A 17,022-nucleotide genomic window follows, 5' to 3' on the forward strand; every position below is an offset into this window, starting at 1 on the left:
AGAGGAAAAGCAATTAGTTTTCATGATTTATTAAACTGAAACCTAGGATAGACTACTTGAACACAGAGCACAGAGGAATTCCACATTCGCAGCGATTCGGCACGAGTCCAACATTTATTTCCAAGTACGGCTAGCTCGCAGCTCAGGTACTGAGATTTTCGGAACCCAAAATGGGGTTCGGAGCCCGATGAGCCCCAATACTCGAATCGCCAATACTCTGGGTACCTTGAAGCAGCGTGTGTGGGTGTGCGTGTGCGCGTTGGCGAGCTCGCGATTCGCCTTCAGCCGCGTTCGACTAGACCTCGCAATGGTCGACTGAGCGCTCGTTTCCGCGCGGCATCTTGACCCCGTGAACCCTGACTACTTAACCGCCTCCGATACCGCGTTTCTAGTTAACAATAATAATGCGTCCGCGCGTACTCGTCGACTCGCGTCAGCCCCTCCTGCATTATTCATACGCATCGGCAATTAAAGTCGAGCGCCCGCTCAGCCCGCGGCCACCCATGTGTGTAAGTGAGGAGCTGCAAGCTCGGCGTGCTTTCCGTGCTCCGACTGACGACTCTGACTCACTTGAGGAAAGGACGCCTTATTCCCCTTCTTCTTTATTTCGAAAATGTGTGCGATTTTTAATATCGAGCGCTCAAGAGAGTTTGGAAAGTCGTAGGAGCTAATGATTTATGGTTCAGTTTAGAAAGTTGATAGCTATAATTGCAAACACTAACTCACTTAGTTATACACTTGGATGAACATGTAACAACGACGTATCTAAGATACTGCAATGTTCGTCCAACTCTATAATATATAATTTATATTCCTTTTATATTTATATTATCAGCGCCTGAAAAGCCAATCGCAATCTATGTAAAATGGTAATAACGGAATTATTTTATCATTTAATTGAGATGTCGTGAAAGATATCGAATGACATTCACTTTAAAACATTATAGAATGACAGTTTTGCTTTTATTTTTATAAAATTAGGATTTTCGAGAGCAATTTGTGCCTTCCGAGGCATTGATTTTCTATATTCATTTATATCAGTAAATGTAATGCCAATCATATTCATGTCTAGATTAAAATACATCCTTATTAAATAAAGAAGAACATGAAAATACATTTGATAAATACAACAGCTATAATCACTTGTCAAAATTATAATTTACATTAAAAGTATATATATTAATAAACAATATATTAAAGTAATTATTAATTTTGTAATTAATAGAGTAAGCATCGTACGAATTCTGTCGGAAAAAAATTGATTCTTTCTCATTTTACGGATATAGTAGATATTCGACAAGCTATAGTTTAAATATATTATTTTAGAATTAATTTTAAAACTTCTACGAACTTTATTTTCAACATTACAAATTTACAAACTTATAATTACATCTTATAATGAATGGCAATCGTTACGTCTAAAACAATATTTAAGATTTTAGTTAACGATAATTCATGGCTTGATAAGAAAAACGTGTGGATTTCTTATTTACATTTTAATTGTTATTTTAATATTATTTAATGCACATATAATTACTCGATTAAAATACTTAATTAAATGCCTTGTTCATTTATCTTACAAAGAAACTAAATGTGCAACTGTAGTTCAGTTTATGATTTAAATGACTTTTTACAACATTATTTATGAAAATACAATTTAAATAGATAAAATAATAGATATATAGATCTATGTATTGAGTGAAAAAAATATTTCCAAATTGACGTATATACAATTATATTATATTATCTTTATATAAGACCGAATGAGAGATTTGTTTTTATCGTGTGCAATAAATACAAAATAGTTCCATTACTTTTTATTTATTCAAAGTGAAACGATGATAATTATTTATAAGAAAGAGAGAGAGAGAGAGAGAGAGAGAGAGAGAGAGAGAGAGAGATTTGTTAGTATATTTAAAGCTTAACTGCATAAATATTAATTTATCGTATTGAAAAATATTTTTCTAAATATTGAAACGTCATTACATAATTTGAATATTCCAACAACAATTTCGACTAGTATCATGTTAAATATATTTTTTATTTAAATAAATAAAATTATAGTATTGAGATTACTATTAATCCTTGTAGCGTAACATTATACTAATAATTTTATTATAAAGTAATATTTTTACGTCTTTCGCCCAAAGATAATCAAGATGGTTAAAGTTGTCATGAACAACGCGGAATTTTCCAATCGGATTTGGAAGCTTTGAATACAATGATTGCACATCCTGAAATGAAAAATAATTGAAAATTATTATTTCTACAGGAAACGGAACGTTTGGCAATAGAATCGTTTTATATTTAATGTATACTAACATTTGGGTGCGAAAGCCAATCATTAATACTATAATGTAAAGAAACCGGTGCTTTAACATTTTTTAAATTATACGTTGGTGGCCCAACTTTACCATATTTTTGAATATTTCCCCACAATCCGTGATCATATTGCACAAAATATCCTACGAAATAAATAAATATTTACATAAATAGATGTGATATAATTATTATTAATCCTCAAACGTAACATCTAATACATAAGTTAAATGAATAAATGTTTTTCGTGAATTACGTATTATTTTTTACATTGACTACAAACTATATTTCAATAAAAACTTATAACATTTGTTTATATAATCTAAATGATTGTTTGAGTAATTTTTAAGTTAATCAAAAAATTTGTTGTATTTAGAAAAGTAAATTTAATATTTTCATAACACAGCAAAGAATTTTTTTATTTGTCATATATATATATATATATATATATATATATATATATAGAACTGCTAGACAAACAAATAGAATTTGAAGATTCATAAGAGTATAATCATATGTATTGCAATAAACATTTTTTTTTTTTTTTTTTAATCAATAAATTTTCGCTTAATAATCGCTGTCCATGAATGATTTTTTATTTTAAATCATTAACCTCGTATTAATTATAAACATTAATGTCATAATATAACAATTATAAGATATTATAATATTAATGGTTTAATATTAATTACCTGATTTTATTATTTGCGCATAATGTATAAATTGTCGGACACTAGCTCCAGCCGGAACATTTGAAATAATTGCAGGTAGCAATGACTAATAGCAGTTGAAAGAAAAAAAGAAGAAGAACAAAATTAATAAGAATGGTTAATAAAATGTAGTATGCAAATAAAAAATTTGAAAAATTACCGTATCAAACTGATCCCAATTAAATCCAGTAATTAAGAATATTGCATTCATGCAAATTGGTTGAAGAGCTGAATTATCCTGGCAAAGCTCCGTAACGAATTTTGTGAAAAATGCATCACTTGGTTTAAATTCATACAGACCAATAAAATTTGCTACTAACTGCAATGTGATATACGAATATACGTGTGTGTGCGTGCGCGCGTGTGTTTATATATTAATAAATTTTTTCAGAATTCAAATTAAATATAATAAAGAGAGAAAGAGAGAGAGAGAGAGAGAGAGAGAGAGAGAGAAAAGAAAAAATAAATAAAAAAAAAAAAAAAAAGATTATTTTTCTTTCGGTACATTATTATCTGTACTTGAAATCCCATTGTGCAATATATAAAATACATAATGTAAAAATTTCATTAGAATATTCGTAAAATTTAACCTACATTAACAGGCTTTATAATCCGCGAAAGAAATTGGAAAACAGGACTAAACATTCTTGAGCAGAATGCTATCGGTGCAAGTGAAAACATAGCATGAATTTTATCATTATATTCCGGAAGGAGGCTCGCCATTACAAAAAATGCCGTACTTCCTTGACTATGGCCAATGTAGAACAGCTTTTTATGGCCAGTTTCAATTAAAATATAATCAATCATCGTCGGTAGGTCATACAAACCAATTTCGTGCCAACTGAAAAATCAAAATTAAAAACGAATTTTAGATTTAATGCATAAATTTTATATTAAATTACTAAGAAAAATTTACAATAGCTTATATTGCCTTATTTGGAATTTACGTTTTACAACAAAAGCTTTTACTGCAAAATTTAATAACAATATTTCATAAAAATATTTTGTAATTTTTTTAATGCTTATCAAATAATATTCAATTTTCAATCCGTACATCTTGTATAACCAATCAAACGGCTGGATTTTATAAATTTTTAGGAAATTTTCTTTTTATTCCGCATAAATTTGTATTACTTACTCGAAATTCCAATACTTTGCTTCTTCCACTGTATAATGATTATGTTTTCGAGAATATCTACTACCTCTAACATTTCCCAGCCATACGTCGTAGCCAATGTCGGAAAGAATGAAACCTGCGTGAAAGTTTTACATGCTACATTGAAGGCTTATAAACTTTCATATGAAATGAAATTAGCGTTGAAATAATTACCAAGACCCTTTTTGGGACCAGCGAGTACCCAATCCATGGAACTGCATAGTAATCCATGTTGTAGGAGTACCGCCTGTTTGACTTTAGGACTAGGCTTATCTATCCTACCAGTTATCCTGTTCAATTCAAGAATGTAACCATCTTCTGTTTGTACTGTATGCGTTTCCACACTATAGTTATACGACTTGATAATTTGTACCTAAAATGAATGTCGAAAGTCACAATTCCAATCGTATTTTCGTTAAATTTCTTGATTATTTTAAAGTCATTGCAATATATGATTTGTAATATTGGATAGTAATTTAGTAATTTTTATATAAAAATTTTATTCGTTCATTCAATTAAATATGTTATTATAATAAAAAGGCATTCAATTTGGAATGAATTACTATAATAAAAATGGCATTAATCATTAATCAGCATTGGATATAGATTATAATGATTTGAAGATTTTATAAATATCGATCGAATGTACAAAATTTTACTTAGACTTTCGTGGATGAAAAAATATTAAAAAAAAAAAAAAAACTTACGAGCCTCTCGAGAGTTACGATCACATACAGTCGATGCGTTAGATAAATGTGAATTATGCATTTTAATAGAAGAATTTTTAATAGTATGCAAATACACTCACGACATCGAAACGCGTATGAGAGTGATGATTGCTCCCTAGATTTTCTAATAATTCAGTAAAATTTAGATCGTTTGGTAATATGGTGTCTAGTGCGATCAATTCCGACGCTTTAAGAGCTCCTGGAGGTAAAATTTCATTGCTTATTTGAGCTGCTGCAAATGTAATTAAGCACTGTGTCACTATGACGAAGACTTTCTCCATGTCTTGACTAAATAATCGAAAAAAAAAAAAAGTAAAATATAACATTGCCGTAACTATTGTCGTGCGACTTTATATACTTTTTATTATATCTAACATCTTTGAACAATGTTGACAGAAATACTAATCACTGATGCTATGAGTTCTTATCAATTTAAATTCTCTTTGTAATCAATCAAATGCGGATTGATTTGATTTTGTTGATAAATATATAGAAGTATAATTCAACATTTCCCAATTCAATTTATTAAGAAATCATATAGGCATTACGGCAATGTTATCAGTTCCTTATAAATACATATGTATATTATCGTTTTTTATCGTCTTTCTCACATAACTTTTATAGGCAAAATCATGTGTTGCGATCTTCCGAGATATCGAAGTATGCTAAGGTGCATTAATAACTCATATTAATAAAAATTCTGTTATTTTACTCTTAATCTAAATTACCCCGGTAAGCAGATTAAGAACAGAAATAAACTGGTAAATCAGCAACGTATTTAAACGATATCCAAATTTAATTTCTTATCAACTATACGCACACACGCACGCACGCACGCACGCACGCACGCACGCACGCACGCACGCACTGGCGCACTGACGCACTGACGCACGCACGCACGCACGCATGCCTGCACGCATGCACGCATGCACGCGAGCACTAGCACACATCGTATCGAAATTATTTCTAAAGCTTATCTGTTTGTATTTCGTGGAAAACAAGCGATGTCTTATATTTCAGAGGAGTTTCTATATTTTATAAAAAGAAAATGAATGTTCAAAACGATAAAGACAAAGTTCAATTGATAAATACAAATAGATAATTGCAGACTTGACAACTGTTTTAATATTTTAAATTTATTACGTTGTGCGATTGCATTTATCATAATCGAGTCGAAAAATTATTTTTTAATACGCCATCATTATTTCGCGATAATGCATAAATTAATTATAATTCGCGTACAATCGATAGTTCATATATTCTTCGAATGATTAGCGAAATTAGCCAAAACTAATTTTACCATTTTCTTCTGAGCAATCAGATTAATTTATTATCTTCTAAACATTTGATCTATAAACATTTCAATAAATTGTTTGCAATTTTAAAGATAGAATTAAGTTTTTAAATTACGTTAGAGTTGCATAAAGCTTTTTTTTGCCACTAAAATTGTTCAGGTTACAAAAGCTCAAACTTTGCATGTAACAATCAATATGGATGTTCACAATTTTTAAGACTACGACTATTTGAGAAGTTGACGAAAGCTTAACTTATATTTTTTTAATTGACACTTCCATTGTTGTTACGCTTACGGAGCATACGATGCCGTAATTTCATTTGTTGGAAGGCGATTAGGCGGGCTAGCGGATGAAAAGGAGAAAGAAAGAGCGGATGAAAGGGCAGGGAAGGAATGGAGTACGAAGTACGGAATGAATAAAAACACCGTTTATACTACGTTAATTTTTACGAAATTAATTCTTCATTTGCTCGAGCTTTGGCGGAGGGGCGGGGAGGGGAGGGGAGGGGGGGGGGCGGGCGGAGGAGGAGGAGGAGGAGAGAACAGACTCGCCCTCTCCGCTCGTCGATTACAACGAAACAACAAAACTTCCAAAACAACGAGTTGATCTCTGATAGGAAATTAAATGGCTGCTCGTTCGTGATTCGCGTGGCCATTTAACAAATAATTCAATAAAGCCACATGACTAATCCTAATAGCAGCGAATTAAAAATTATTATTGCGCCGGGGATCCTTATCGCGCGGCCCGGGCAGGCGGGAAGGGAAATTGCAAGGATGGCAGGTTTGAGGGACGTGGAGAGCAGTGTCGCCTTACGGTAAGCTGCTCCTTCCCTCGGCACCATTAAATAACAAAGACGGAAGGATTGGCCGAGTTGCCAGGACTGGTTGAGGAGGTTTAGCCGCGCGCGTCGCCTTTGTACTTTGGCACTTCTGCGGTTTCCCGACTTCCCGTTGTCCAGGTCACGCGTCTACGTTAAGGATGTTCTAACCTCTCGGTTAGCATTGGCGTCGCGTTGAAATCGAGGACGAATGTACGCGCAGCCGCCGATGTCGCAGGAGTTCGTGCATTTATTGTTCCGTTTTGGTTATATTGACGTTACCAGAGCACATCAACAGCAAATCATGGATTACTTTTTAATAAATGACTGTGAAGATTGGTAGTATAGAGGTAGTATAGTATAAGATTAAATTGAATGGAATTAAGATTTAATGGAAGAATTTGAAAAAGTCTATTCCATCGTTTCCATAAAATCACAGATAAACATTCGGTACTTTTGACATTAGCATGTAAAGGAATATGTAAAGTGCGTATTTGTTTTATACAAGTAACGTGAATTTTAATTACGAATAGGAAATAAGCGACTCGAATGCATATTTGTAGCAAATTGTAAAATCTTCATTCGAAAGTACAATTTTCAAGATAGTAAAATACTTTTCCAAGCTCTATTTACTCGTGCTCTAACGGCCGATTATTATTCTGATATTATATGTAATATATTACTGTAAATTAATATTTGGATAAATTTTGAAACTTTTTAAGCCTTAGAATATAAATTAGAATAGAATTGAAATTTGCATTTCGAAAAATTTCTAAAGAACAGAAGTACAAATCGCTATTAGATGCAATGGATTTATACATTGAATCCATTGAAGACGACTATTAATACAATTTGATAAATATCATTTCACTGATCCGCTTTGATTTTGCTGGTGAAAAGAAAGTAAAAAATTTGAATAAATCAGTAGTAATAGAATAAATAATAAAGCTGTAATTTACGATTAATCGTTTGATAATATTAGAATCATAAACTTTTGCAAAGTACAATCGATCAGTCGTCCACACTGATTCATAGATTGTTATGAATTATTATTAATTTCGGTCTTTTTGAATATTGTTATCATTTATTACATGACAGAATATATAATACTCGATAGAAACGAACTTTGAAAAATGTCTTCGATTATAAAACAATATAATCAAATTAAAATAATTTATTATATTACGAAGAATTTAAAAATTTTCGGCGATAAAATATTATATAATTGATATTCTTAATGAAAAACAAAACGTAATGGCAATCTTAAAATCTTTTTCAATTATTTTGTCCTATTTGATAAGAATTAGAAACATGGTTTTTAAATAACTTGATCGATATATATTGTTGTAGGTATTCGACTGTCGATTTTTAATTCAAACTATGACAAATTAATTATGCAATTTGCAGAATTAGTTAACGTTAGTATATAAAATATTAAGTATTCAAGTATAATTTACTATATAATATAAAATAATAAATTTTACTTATATCAGTATATTGAACGGATCTTAAAAATAAAAAATATATAAACAAAAAATTATTAAGACAACACAAATGAATAAATTTATAAGTTAATTAAAATTTAAAAACATCAATGCTTCTTGTATATGAGTAAAACTGTGATAAAAGAAAGTAAATATATTTATGCTAATATTTGCTGTAGAATCGTAAAATTTCATAATAAATAAAGATCATTTTATCATTAATAAAAATGTTATTTAATATTGTATTATTCTGTTAACTATTGAAAATGATTAGTTTCTTATTTCAATTTCATAATTTCAAGGTACAATTTTCATATATTTCTATTAACTATTTTTATAAAAAGAAAGTTTCTTTAATTATAAATTACAATTGATGTATTTCATTTTTATTATACATAGTTCATTAGTAATTCTTTTATCGCAGAGGTCAGTAAAAAAAGAAAAAAAAGATAAAAAAGACCCAGAATAAAATTCTTAACAAATATTTGTTATTAATCAATACACGTGAATAACTTGATTTCAAACAGGAAATTATTTTCAATTGACAATGAAATGTGTCATTGAAACGAGAAACAAAAATAATAGTCGGAAGAACTCGTATTAAGAACAGAATAACTAATTAATGAGTAAATTAATTAATTAGATCATAAAATTATTCAAAAACATTAAGCTATTTTTATACAATTGTTAATAAAAATTTGCTAAAACCTTTATAACCAACGTATAACACTTATTTATGACATTTATGAAATAATTTACACAATATTTCCAAAAACTTCACCAATTTTATATAATGTGTATGAAATAATTTAGGATACATATGTAATAAATGAAAACAATGATATAATGTAAATTCGATATTGTAAAACAAAAATACATATATTTGTACCATAATTATTATAAAATAAAATAAAATAAAATATGATTAAAAAAAAAATTATATTCTCATCGTTGTAGATGAAAGTTGATTTTCATCAAATTGATATTCAGAAATCAGCTAATCATTATAAGTTTAAAAGAGTAGTATTTCAGATAAATTTATTAATTAAATAAAGGATTACCTAATAAGCATATTAATTCAAAATTACGAATAAATTTAAAAAATGACTATCGAATAAATATTTTATATCTTTAAGTAATAAATACCATACTAATTTAATTATATATAATTTATTATTGCATTATTGGTTAATATTATTTATAATGTTGCAATTTACGTTAATTTAAAAATTATATTAAATTACTTCTGATTTTTTTCTTTATTTGACAATTCAATAGTTTTGCTTTTCATTGTTCAGAATAGAAATCACATTACAACGTTCATATTGCTTTGAAACAATTTTCTTTTAAAAAAACTTCTTCTTTCAATTAAAATTAATCAAATATTGTTTTAATTGACTATTCGAATACGTGGTATAGTCATACATAATGCACCCCACTAGTTTTTCACAATCATTGTTCACGAAATTATAATTATATATAAACTTTAATATAAAAGTAACTCGATTCTTTGATAAATGGATACACATACAACGATGTAAAAATATTCGATTATTTTTACGTTGAAGATTTACTCCGATAAATCATTCAATATTATTTGGAAATTCTTAATACTTTACAATGCATTATTGTTTTTTCTATTCCATAAAAGTTTTTTTGATAACACTTGAACAATATTTAAAGACTTTTAAGCAATTGCGATCGTTCTTACAGCCATTTAATATCTGTCAAAATATCGTCTAATTAATAAAATGCATTATTCATGTGATATTAAAATTTATTTGCTTTTACACGAGCTAAAAGGAAAATCATCATGGCCGATCGACTAACATATGAATTTTTAATTACTGGAATTTTGCATTTATTTTGATGTTTTTTAATTTCGAATTAATATGTATTTTCATCGTTGTCCCATCATTTCATGTTTTTATTTGTTTTTAACTAGTAGATGGAAAAAATTATTTGAAAATATTGAATAAAAAAAAAAAAAAAATTACAAATAAATAAATTTCTCGAATTCAGCTCTCTACGAGCAAATTTTATTTGATCAAATGTAAGAATAGAAATTGCCTTTTATAATAATTTATTATCCATAGTCAGATAATAGTAATTGTATATTTTATATTTTATTACTCTCGAAATAGTAGAGATCTGAATTTTCCATTCAATACCATTAGACATTTACATTATTATTGTAAGAATACGTTTTATTGTGATTAATAGATGTGATCGAATATTTTATAAACAAGATATAGCTTTTACTTTGTCTACATAGTAAATATACGCTACTATTTGTTTTCATTATGAAAATATTTTCTTGATATGCTGATTATCTTTTAAGGTAAATATGTGATCATCAACGATAATATTCGTTTATTGTATTATTTCTAAATGATTATAAGCGCATGGAATATCGTCTTTTGAAAGTTAAAGTTTTTTTGCCTCGAATAAATACATTAAGAAAGTATTGATTGTTTATTGGATAATTAAATTATAAATTATTATAAATTATATAATTAATTATATATAAATATATATATATATATATATATATATATCATAAAGATATATTTCCATTATTATTACCACTGTCACTAATTAAAGAAATAAATATAAATTTAAAAAGTTTGTTGAAAAATATTTGTTTAAAAAGTTGCGGCCCTTTTACAAGCATAAAATTTAATTCAATTTTATTTTTGTCTTGTCTAACATTACACTAGTCTAACAACTAAATTACTTAGTAAAGTGGTAATTTTTAGATAGAATAACGGTTAAATTTTATTATGTTTATAATATCTTCTATAAAGAATATTGTTTAAGCTATGCTCGATATCAATTAAAACGTAGTAAAAACCTCATTGCGGTAAGATATAGCGTGTGAAATTTAAAATAAAATTATTATCACAACAGTCTTCATTGAGCTATAAAAATACAGAGGAATAATAATATTACATAAAACTGACCTGACTACCTACGCGTTTAAGTAACTACAGAATAAAACGAAGAAATTAGTTAATACGTTAAATAAACATGCTTGTTTTATTCAAATATAATGCATAGTCAACGTATGCAATATTCCAAATGGATCGGAATTTTTTTATAAATATATATATATATATATATATATATATATATGATTTATTAATTCGTTGGAATAACAACAAAATTTCGATAGATTCAATTATTGTATATTTTGATTGTTCATGTTATAGATGAACTTGTAAATACGTATTTAGTGTAATTAAATGATAAAATTTTATTTGTTACGCTTAATTGGGAGAATTTTCAATAGAAAATATTGCTGTAATTTACTGTTTAATTTACATGAATCAATAGATATATTCATATATATATATATATATATATATATATATATATATATATATATATATATGTGTGTATATATATTATGTGTATATATATTATGTATGTAAAGAAAAATTTATATAATGAAAAGGAAAAATTTTAAATTTTCTTATTAACTCGATTTATTAAAGGATTTGTAAACAATATAATAAATGTTAACACATTTTTATTGTTTTTAATTGTATCACTAGAAATATGATAGTGATATCAACTCTCGTATACTGACATCAATGTTAGAATCTTATCATATAATAGATGTTTCACATCTTTGGCAAAGAGGTAGTCTATATGATTAAATTTTTTATACTTCACGTAGAATTTTCCAATTTTATTTGGCAGCTTTGAGTATAGTTTGTTGACATCCTTTGTAAATTTAATTTATCAAATTAGATTAATAGAAATGATTTTATTATCGAATTTTATACTATCTTAATTAAACAGATACCGTACCTTAATATTTGCAAGCCAATCATTCGAGCTGTAATGAAGAGCAACCGGCACTCTTACATTTTTTAAATCGTATGATGGTGGAAATACTTTACCATACCGTTTTAAATTGCCAATAGATCCATAATCATATTTCCTAAAGGTTCCTACAAATTTATATTGTGTCTATATTAAAAATTGACATTACTGAATTTTCACAAAAACTTACACACAGAGGAATATAACTCATGCATATATAATACTTAGGTAAAATGTAAATTTAATTATGATAATGAATTATCTTACCTGTTTTAATAATTTGACCATAGTGAATAATTTGTTTAACGCTGGCTCCGGCAGGCACGTGTCGTAAAATTAACGGAAGCTTTGCCTATTAAATTTAAATCGTAGAAAGACATTACAAGATCGTCGTGTAAAGTTACGAAATGTAAAAATTACAATGTGGCATTGTACCTTATCTAATTGTTTTGAATCAAATCCTGCAATCATGAACAAAAGATTTTTGCACATTGGTTGTACAACTGCAGTCTCTTTACAAAGTAAAGATTTAAAATTTTGAAAAAACTTATTGGAAGGTTTAAGCTCATAAAAACCAATTAATCCTGCTATATACTATAATATTATTAAATGTGCTTTATTAATTACTCGTCAAATTAATATTAAAATATAGATAAAATACGATTGCTTATATAAGCAGAAAATTAAGTGGGTAAAAAATATTTGACAAACCTTCAGTTGGTTTACTTTTTGCGACAATGATTGCAATATTGGACTAAACATATTCGAAGAGTAGACAATTGGCGCAAGTGAAAACATAGCGTGAATTTTTTCATTGTAGGCAGGTAATTCACTAGTCATGACGAAAAAAACTGTAGTTCCTTGACTATGCCCTACGTAAGAAATTTTTTTCTGTCCAGTTGTGTGTAAAATATAATCGATCATGGCTGGAATATCATGGATACCAATTTCATGCCAGCTATATAAATTATAATTCAAGACGAAAAAACATCACAATTATTATTATTTCATATAAACTAATTTAATTAAGAAATATTATACATGTATTTTTATAGCAAAAAGAGGATTAAAACTTTATGATACTTTTGACAAAAAAAAAATGTCAAACTGTTTGCAAGTTGTAATTATTAATATAAAATATAGGATTGAAACAACGAATCTTTTTTTTTTTTTTTTTTTTTTTTTTTTAATTAAAAGTGTACCTAAAATTCCAAAAATCTGGATTATTAACAGATAGAAATCTATGTTTACGGGAATACACGTTGCCTCTGACGTTTCCAAGCCATACATCGTAACCGACATCAGCGAGAATTAATCCTAAATAGATGAAATAAAATATCAAATTTTATATAAAATTATTAAATATTGTGGGAATATTAAATGGCAAATCTTTCAAACGATGAAAAATGTATGAGAAACAATAATGGAAAATAATAATTAGTTTTCAAATACGTTTGCAATGTGGTAAGAGAATTATTTTAATTTGAATGTTCATTGTATGAGCTTGTAAACATGTATGTAGTAGGTGAGCTTACAAATTGTAATTAATATAAAATAACAAATTGTCATATTACCTAAAGCTCTTTCTGGACCGGTAATTACCCAATCGATGGAGCTGCTCAATAACCCATGTTGAAGAAGTACAGCAGGCTTACCTTTTGGGTTTGGATTTGTTTTGTTACCCGTTATTCTGTGTAATTGCAAAATGTAACCATCATTTGTTTCGATTGTGTGACTTTCAATTCTATATCCATAGTGACTTACAAACTCTACCTGAAAAATCAATTTCAATATAAGCATAAAAAAAAAATTGAATAAATTAAGTGTAGTATTTATATATATATATATATATATATATATATATATATATATATATATTCTCGTCTATCATAGTGGTACTCGAATAATGAATAAATTCTCCTATCATACAAATAGGAAATATTTTATATTAATTGTTCCTATAATTAGGCAATATTTAATTTATTAATTTATATAATAAATTTCAATTTCACTTGATTTAAAAATCTGTAGATAAATTGATGTAAAAAGAAAGTCTGAAGAAATCACAATGAAATTCATTCGTCGTTAAATCTTATAATAAATATAAGAAATTTTAATTATAATAAATCTAATAATATATTATATCGTTAAAAATTAATAAATCCAAGAATTCAATTATATTAAAATAATATTTTTATTATAATTTTTTATTGATATTTTATAATGTGTTTATTAGTTTGCAATTATTTGAAAATTTACAAATCTACTTTATTTGAGAATTTACGAAAAAACCAGTATTTATTTACATTCGTTAGTAATCTATTTTCACACAAAATTAAAACTGTAATGTCTCATTCTAACATTATATTTTCATTATTATATTATTCTAAAGCATTAACTACATATTCTTTCATAATATATATCTGTTTCATATTCATAAAATAAATGTAAACTATAATTTGTAAATTATAAATAATGTAAACTTACTATACTATCGTCAATATACAGATTATTGCCATGAACGTCTAATAATTGTTTTATAATTGTATGATTTGGTAGGTTGAATGAGGAAATATTTAGATTATTAAAATCTTGTAAATTGTCAGTTGCGAGTGTTAAAGTTACTACGAATGCGCCGAGGCAAAATGTCATTAACAATGTAACTTTTGCCATATTTCCACTAAAGTAGCTCATTATTCTTTAATCGCATCGCAGAACTTTATATACACGTCGTTATATCTAAAATTAAAAAATTAATCCATGCTTTATAATATAATTCTACCTTGAATTAAATTTATCTAATCCAATGGTATTAAATCCAAAGTACACTAAAGCTGTGAATATATTATTAAAATCTTTTTAAAGTTACAGTTGTTATAATTATTTAAAATCTGAAACAATAATAAATATAACCTCAATTGCCTTTACATAAATATTTTATTAATTATTTAAAAAAAAAAAAAAACAAGAACAAGAAATATTATTATACACATTGGTATTGTAAAATATTTGAAAAAAATTTATAAAACTCAAATTATATAATATATTTAATAAAATACAAATCAAATAATATGAATATATATATATATATATATATATACTGTATTACATATAACGGTAGTATTGCATATTTGCATTGTATTTATTTCAATATGTTTCAATTAAACATGCAACTTTAATTGTGCGCCATATGTATATAAATATATTATTAAATTTTTGAAGTTTACAAATGACAAAAATTAATAAATATCTAATTATTTTTAAATTCAATGAAATCTCTTATTTATTGTTCTAAATAATTGTTTGTTGGAAAGTATTTTATCAGTAATATTCACATATCAATTACATATTTTTCATTACTTATATTCTATTTAATAATAATATATATATATATATATATATATATATATATATATATATATATACATATATACATATAGATTTGATTACAATTTTTTAATAAAAATATGTAGAAATTAATACGATAAGAATAAGAGAATATATAAAGTTGATACTAAGATTATTATTATTCGAGCGAAAAACTTATATTTATTACAAAACACTAGTAATTTTTTTATTCTTATTAAAACAAAATGTCGCTTTCGGAACACTCGTATATGAATAATTTTTTTCCCGTTAACACATTAATATAATGGAAGAATAATTTATTGCTAATTGTAGCTTTTTTTTTTTTTTTATACATAACTTTAGTTATCTTATATATTGGTAAAAATTTTAAAAATACTTGAAATCCATGACTAAAATAGAAATAACTATAATTTCTAATGATAAATCATTTTTGTGATCAAAATGATAGAGGAGTGCGTGTATGTATGATTAAATATTCCCACGTTAATCTTGTCAAATTATTTACGTATTTTTTACATAATATGAATGTATATTGATTTATTTTAAACATTATATATTCAAAATTTTACATCAAGTATTATGTTAATTTCATTCAAATGCTTCTTCTAATAATTAATAGACTTTCAGTTATTTTGAAAAGTGCATTCGAATAGTAAATGCGTAACTATTGATTCTTAAAATTAATTGTAATTAAAGTAGATAAGACAGATTTGATGAAGAAATTCGTATGTAACGTTGATGCTAATAAAGATACTCGTACTTTGCACACTATGCAAATTACTTAATTAATTTATTATCTTATAATGGAAGTTTGTCATCATGTATCATATAAATATAATTGTATTCAAACTTAATCTGATTTATTTTTAACAGAAAATTTGGTATGATATATTAATTTTGCAAATATCACGAATATATCTGTATTATATATTTAAACAGTCATAATTCAAATAATAGAGGGGTTCATGGGGTATAATTATTCTGTTGAAAAGATCAACTTATTATTGAATATTTAATTGGGTAACAATATAATAAAATACAGTATAACTACGAATTTCTATATCGCACAAATATTAATAATAATACAAAAAATTCAATTAGTTTGACTAACGAGGCAAATAATTTATTTCAAATATTATATCTGCCATTTCACTAAGCTCATATAATTCTGGTAGTAATTATGAAAGAAGTTTAGTATATTGAATATAACTGTCAAGCATTGATAAAAAGCTCTAAGTCGATAAGCGTAAATTAATGTGATTACTTTATTTAAATTTTCAATTTATGCGTAGTTTATTTTATGATAGCGTACT

At 26.5% G+C, this 17,022-nt stretch overlaps 3 protein-coding genes across 7 annotated transcripts in view; all 3 read right to left on the bottom strand.

The window, feature by feature from the left end:
• Nucleotides 1-538, bottom strand: part of LOC105362604 (lipase 3-like) — a 13,000-nt gene extending 12,462 nt beyond the window's left edge. For 3 of the 5 annotated variants that reach the window (XM_011500075.1, XM_011500074.1, XM_011500073.1), the window contains exon 1: nucleotides 43-538. In XM_011500075.1, the coding sequence (XP_011498377.1) occupies nucleotides 43-86 (44 nt within the window). In that variant the 5' untranslated portion in view covers nucleotides 87-538. The remainder of the gene's footprint in view (nucleotides 1-42) is intronic. The other 2 variants (XM_011500076.1, XM_011500077.1) reach the window with 1 other exon arrangement.
• Nucleotides 539-2,020: 1,482 nt separating this feature from the next.
• LOC105362735 (lipase 3-like) lies at nucleotides 2,021-5,194 on the bottom strand. Its single transcript, XM_011500221.1, has 8 exons — nucleotides 4,994-5,194; nucleotides 4,360-4,558; nucleotides 4,168-4,282; nucleotides 3,624-3,870; nucleotides 3,190-3,348; nucleotides 3,012-3,096; nucleotides 2,323-2,465; nucleotides 2,021-2,234 (listed from the first exon to the last, which is right to left on the bottom strand). The coding sequence occupies exons 1-8, from the start codon at nucleotides 5,192-5,194 to the stop codon at nucleotides 2,079-2,081; spliced, it is 1,305 nt and encodes a 434-aa protein (XP_011498523.1). The 3' UTR covers nucleotides 2,021-2,078.
• Nucleotides 5,195-12,082: 6,888 nt separating this feature from the next.
• Nucleotides 12,083-15,013, bottom strand: LOC105362736 (lipase 3-like). Its single transcript, XM_011500223.1, has 8 exons — nucleotides 14,828-15,013; nucleotides 13,915-14,113; nucleotides 13,543-13,657; nucleotides 13,052-13,298; nucleotides 12,776-12,934; nucleotides 12,608-12,692; nucleotides 12,326-12,468; nucleotides 12,083-12,238 (listed from the first exon to the last, which is right to left on the bottom strand). Exons 1-8 carry the CDS (start codon nucleotides 15,011-15,013, stop codon nucleotides 12,083-12,085), a joined length of 1,290 nt encoding a protein of 429 aa, XP_011498525.1.
• Nucleotides 15,014-17,022: the final 2,009 nt, after the last annotated feature.

The sequence above is a fragment of the Ceratosolen solmsi genome, unplaced genomic scaffold (genome assembly GCF_000503995.2).
Source record: "Ceratosolen solmsi marchali unplaced genomic scaffold, CerSol_1.0 scaffold41, whole genome shotgun sequence".
Taxonomy (NCBI): Eukaryota; Metazoa; Arthropoda; class Insecta; order Hymenoptera; family Agaonidae; genus Ceratosolen; species Ceratosolen solmsi.

Excerpts from the sequence above, each read along its gene's own strand:
- LOC105362735 (XM_011500221.1), bottom strand. The coding sequence starts at position 5,194 with ATGGAGAAAGTCTTCGTCATAGTGACACAGTGCTTAATTACATTTGCA. Across the intron at positions 3,097-3,189 it reads ATTGGGATCAGTTTGATACG|TCATTGCTACCTGCAATTAT; the intron begins GTAATTTTTCAA and ends AACTGCTATTAG. Across the intron at positions 2,466-3,011 it reads TGCGCAAATAATAAAATCAG|GATATTTTGTGCAATATGAT; the intron begins GTAATTAATATT and ends TTTATTTCGTAG.
- LOC105362736 (XM_011500223.1), bottom strand. The coding sequence starts at position 15,013 with ATGGCAAAAGTTACATTGTTAATGACATTTTGCCTCGGCGCATTCGTA. Across the intron at positions 13,299-13,542 it reads CCAGATTTTTGGAATTTTAG|CTGGCATGAAATTGGTATCC; the intron begins GTACACTTTTAA and ends TAATTTATATAG. Across the intron at positions 12,469-12,607 it reads TGGTCAAATTATTAAAACAG|GAACCTTTAGGAAATATGAT; the intron begins GTAAGATAATTC and ends ATAAATTTGTAG.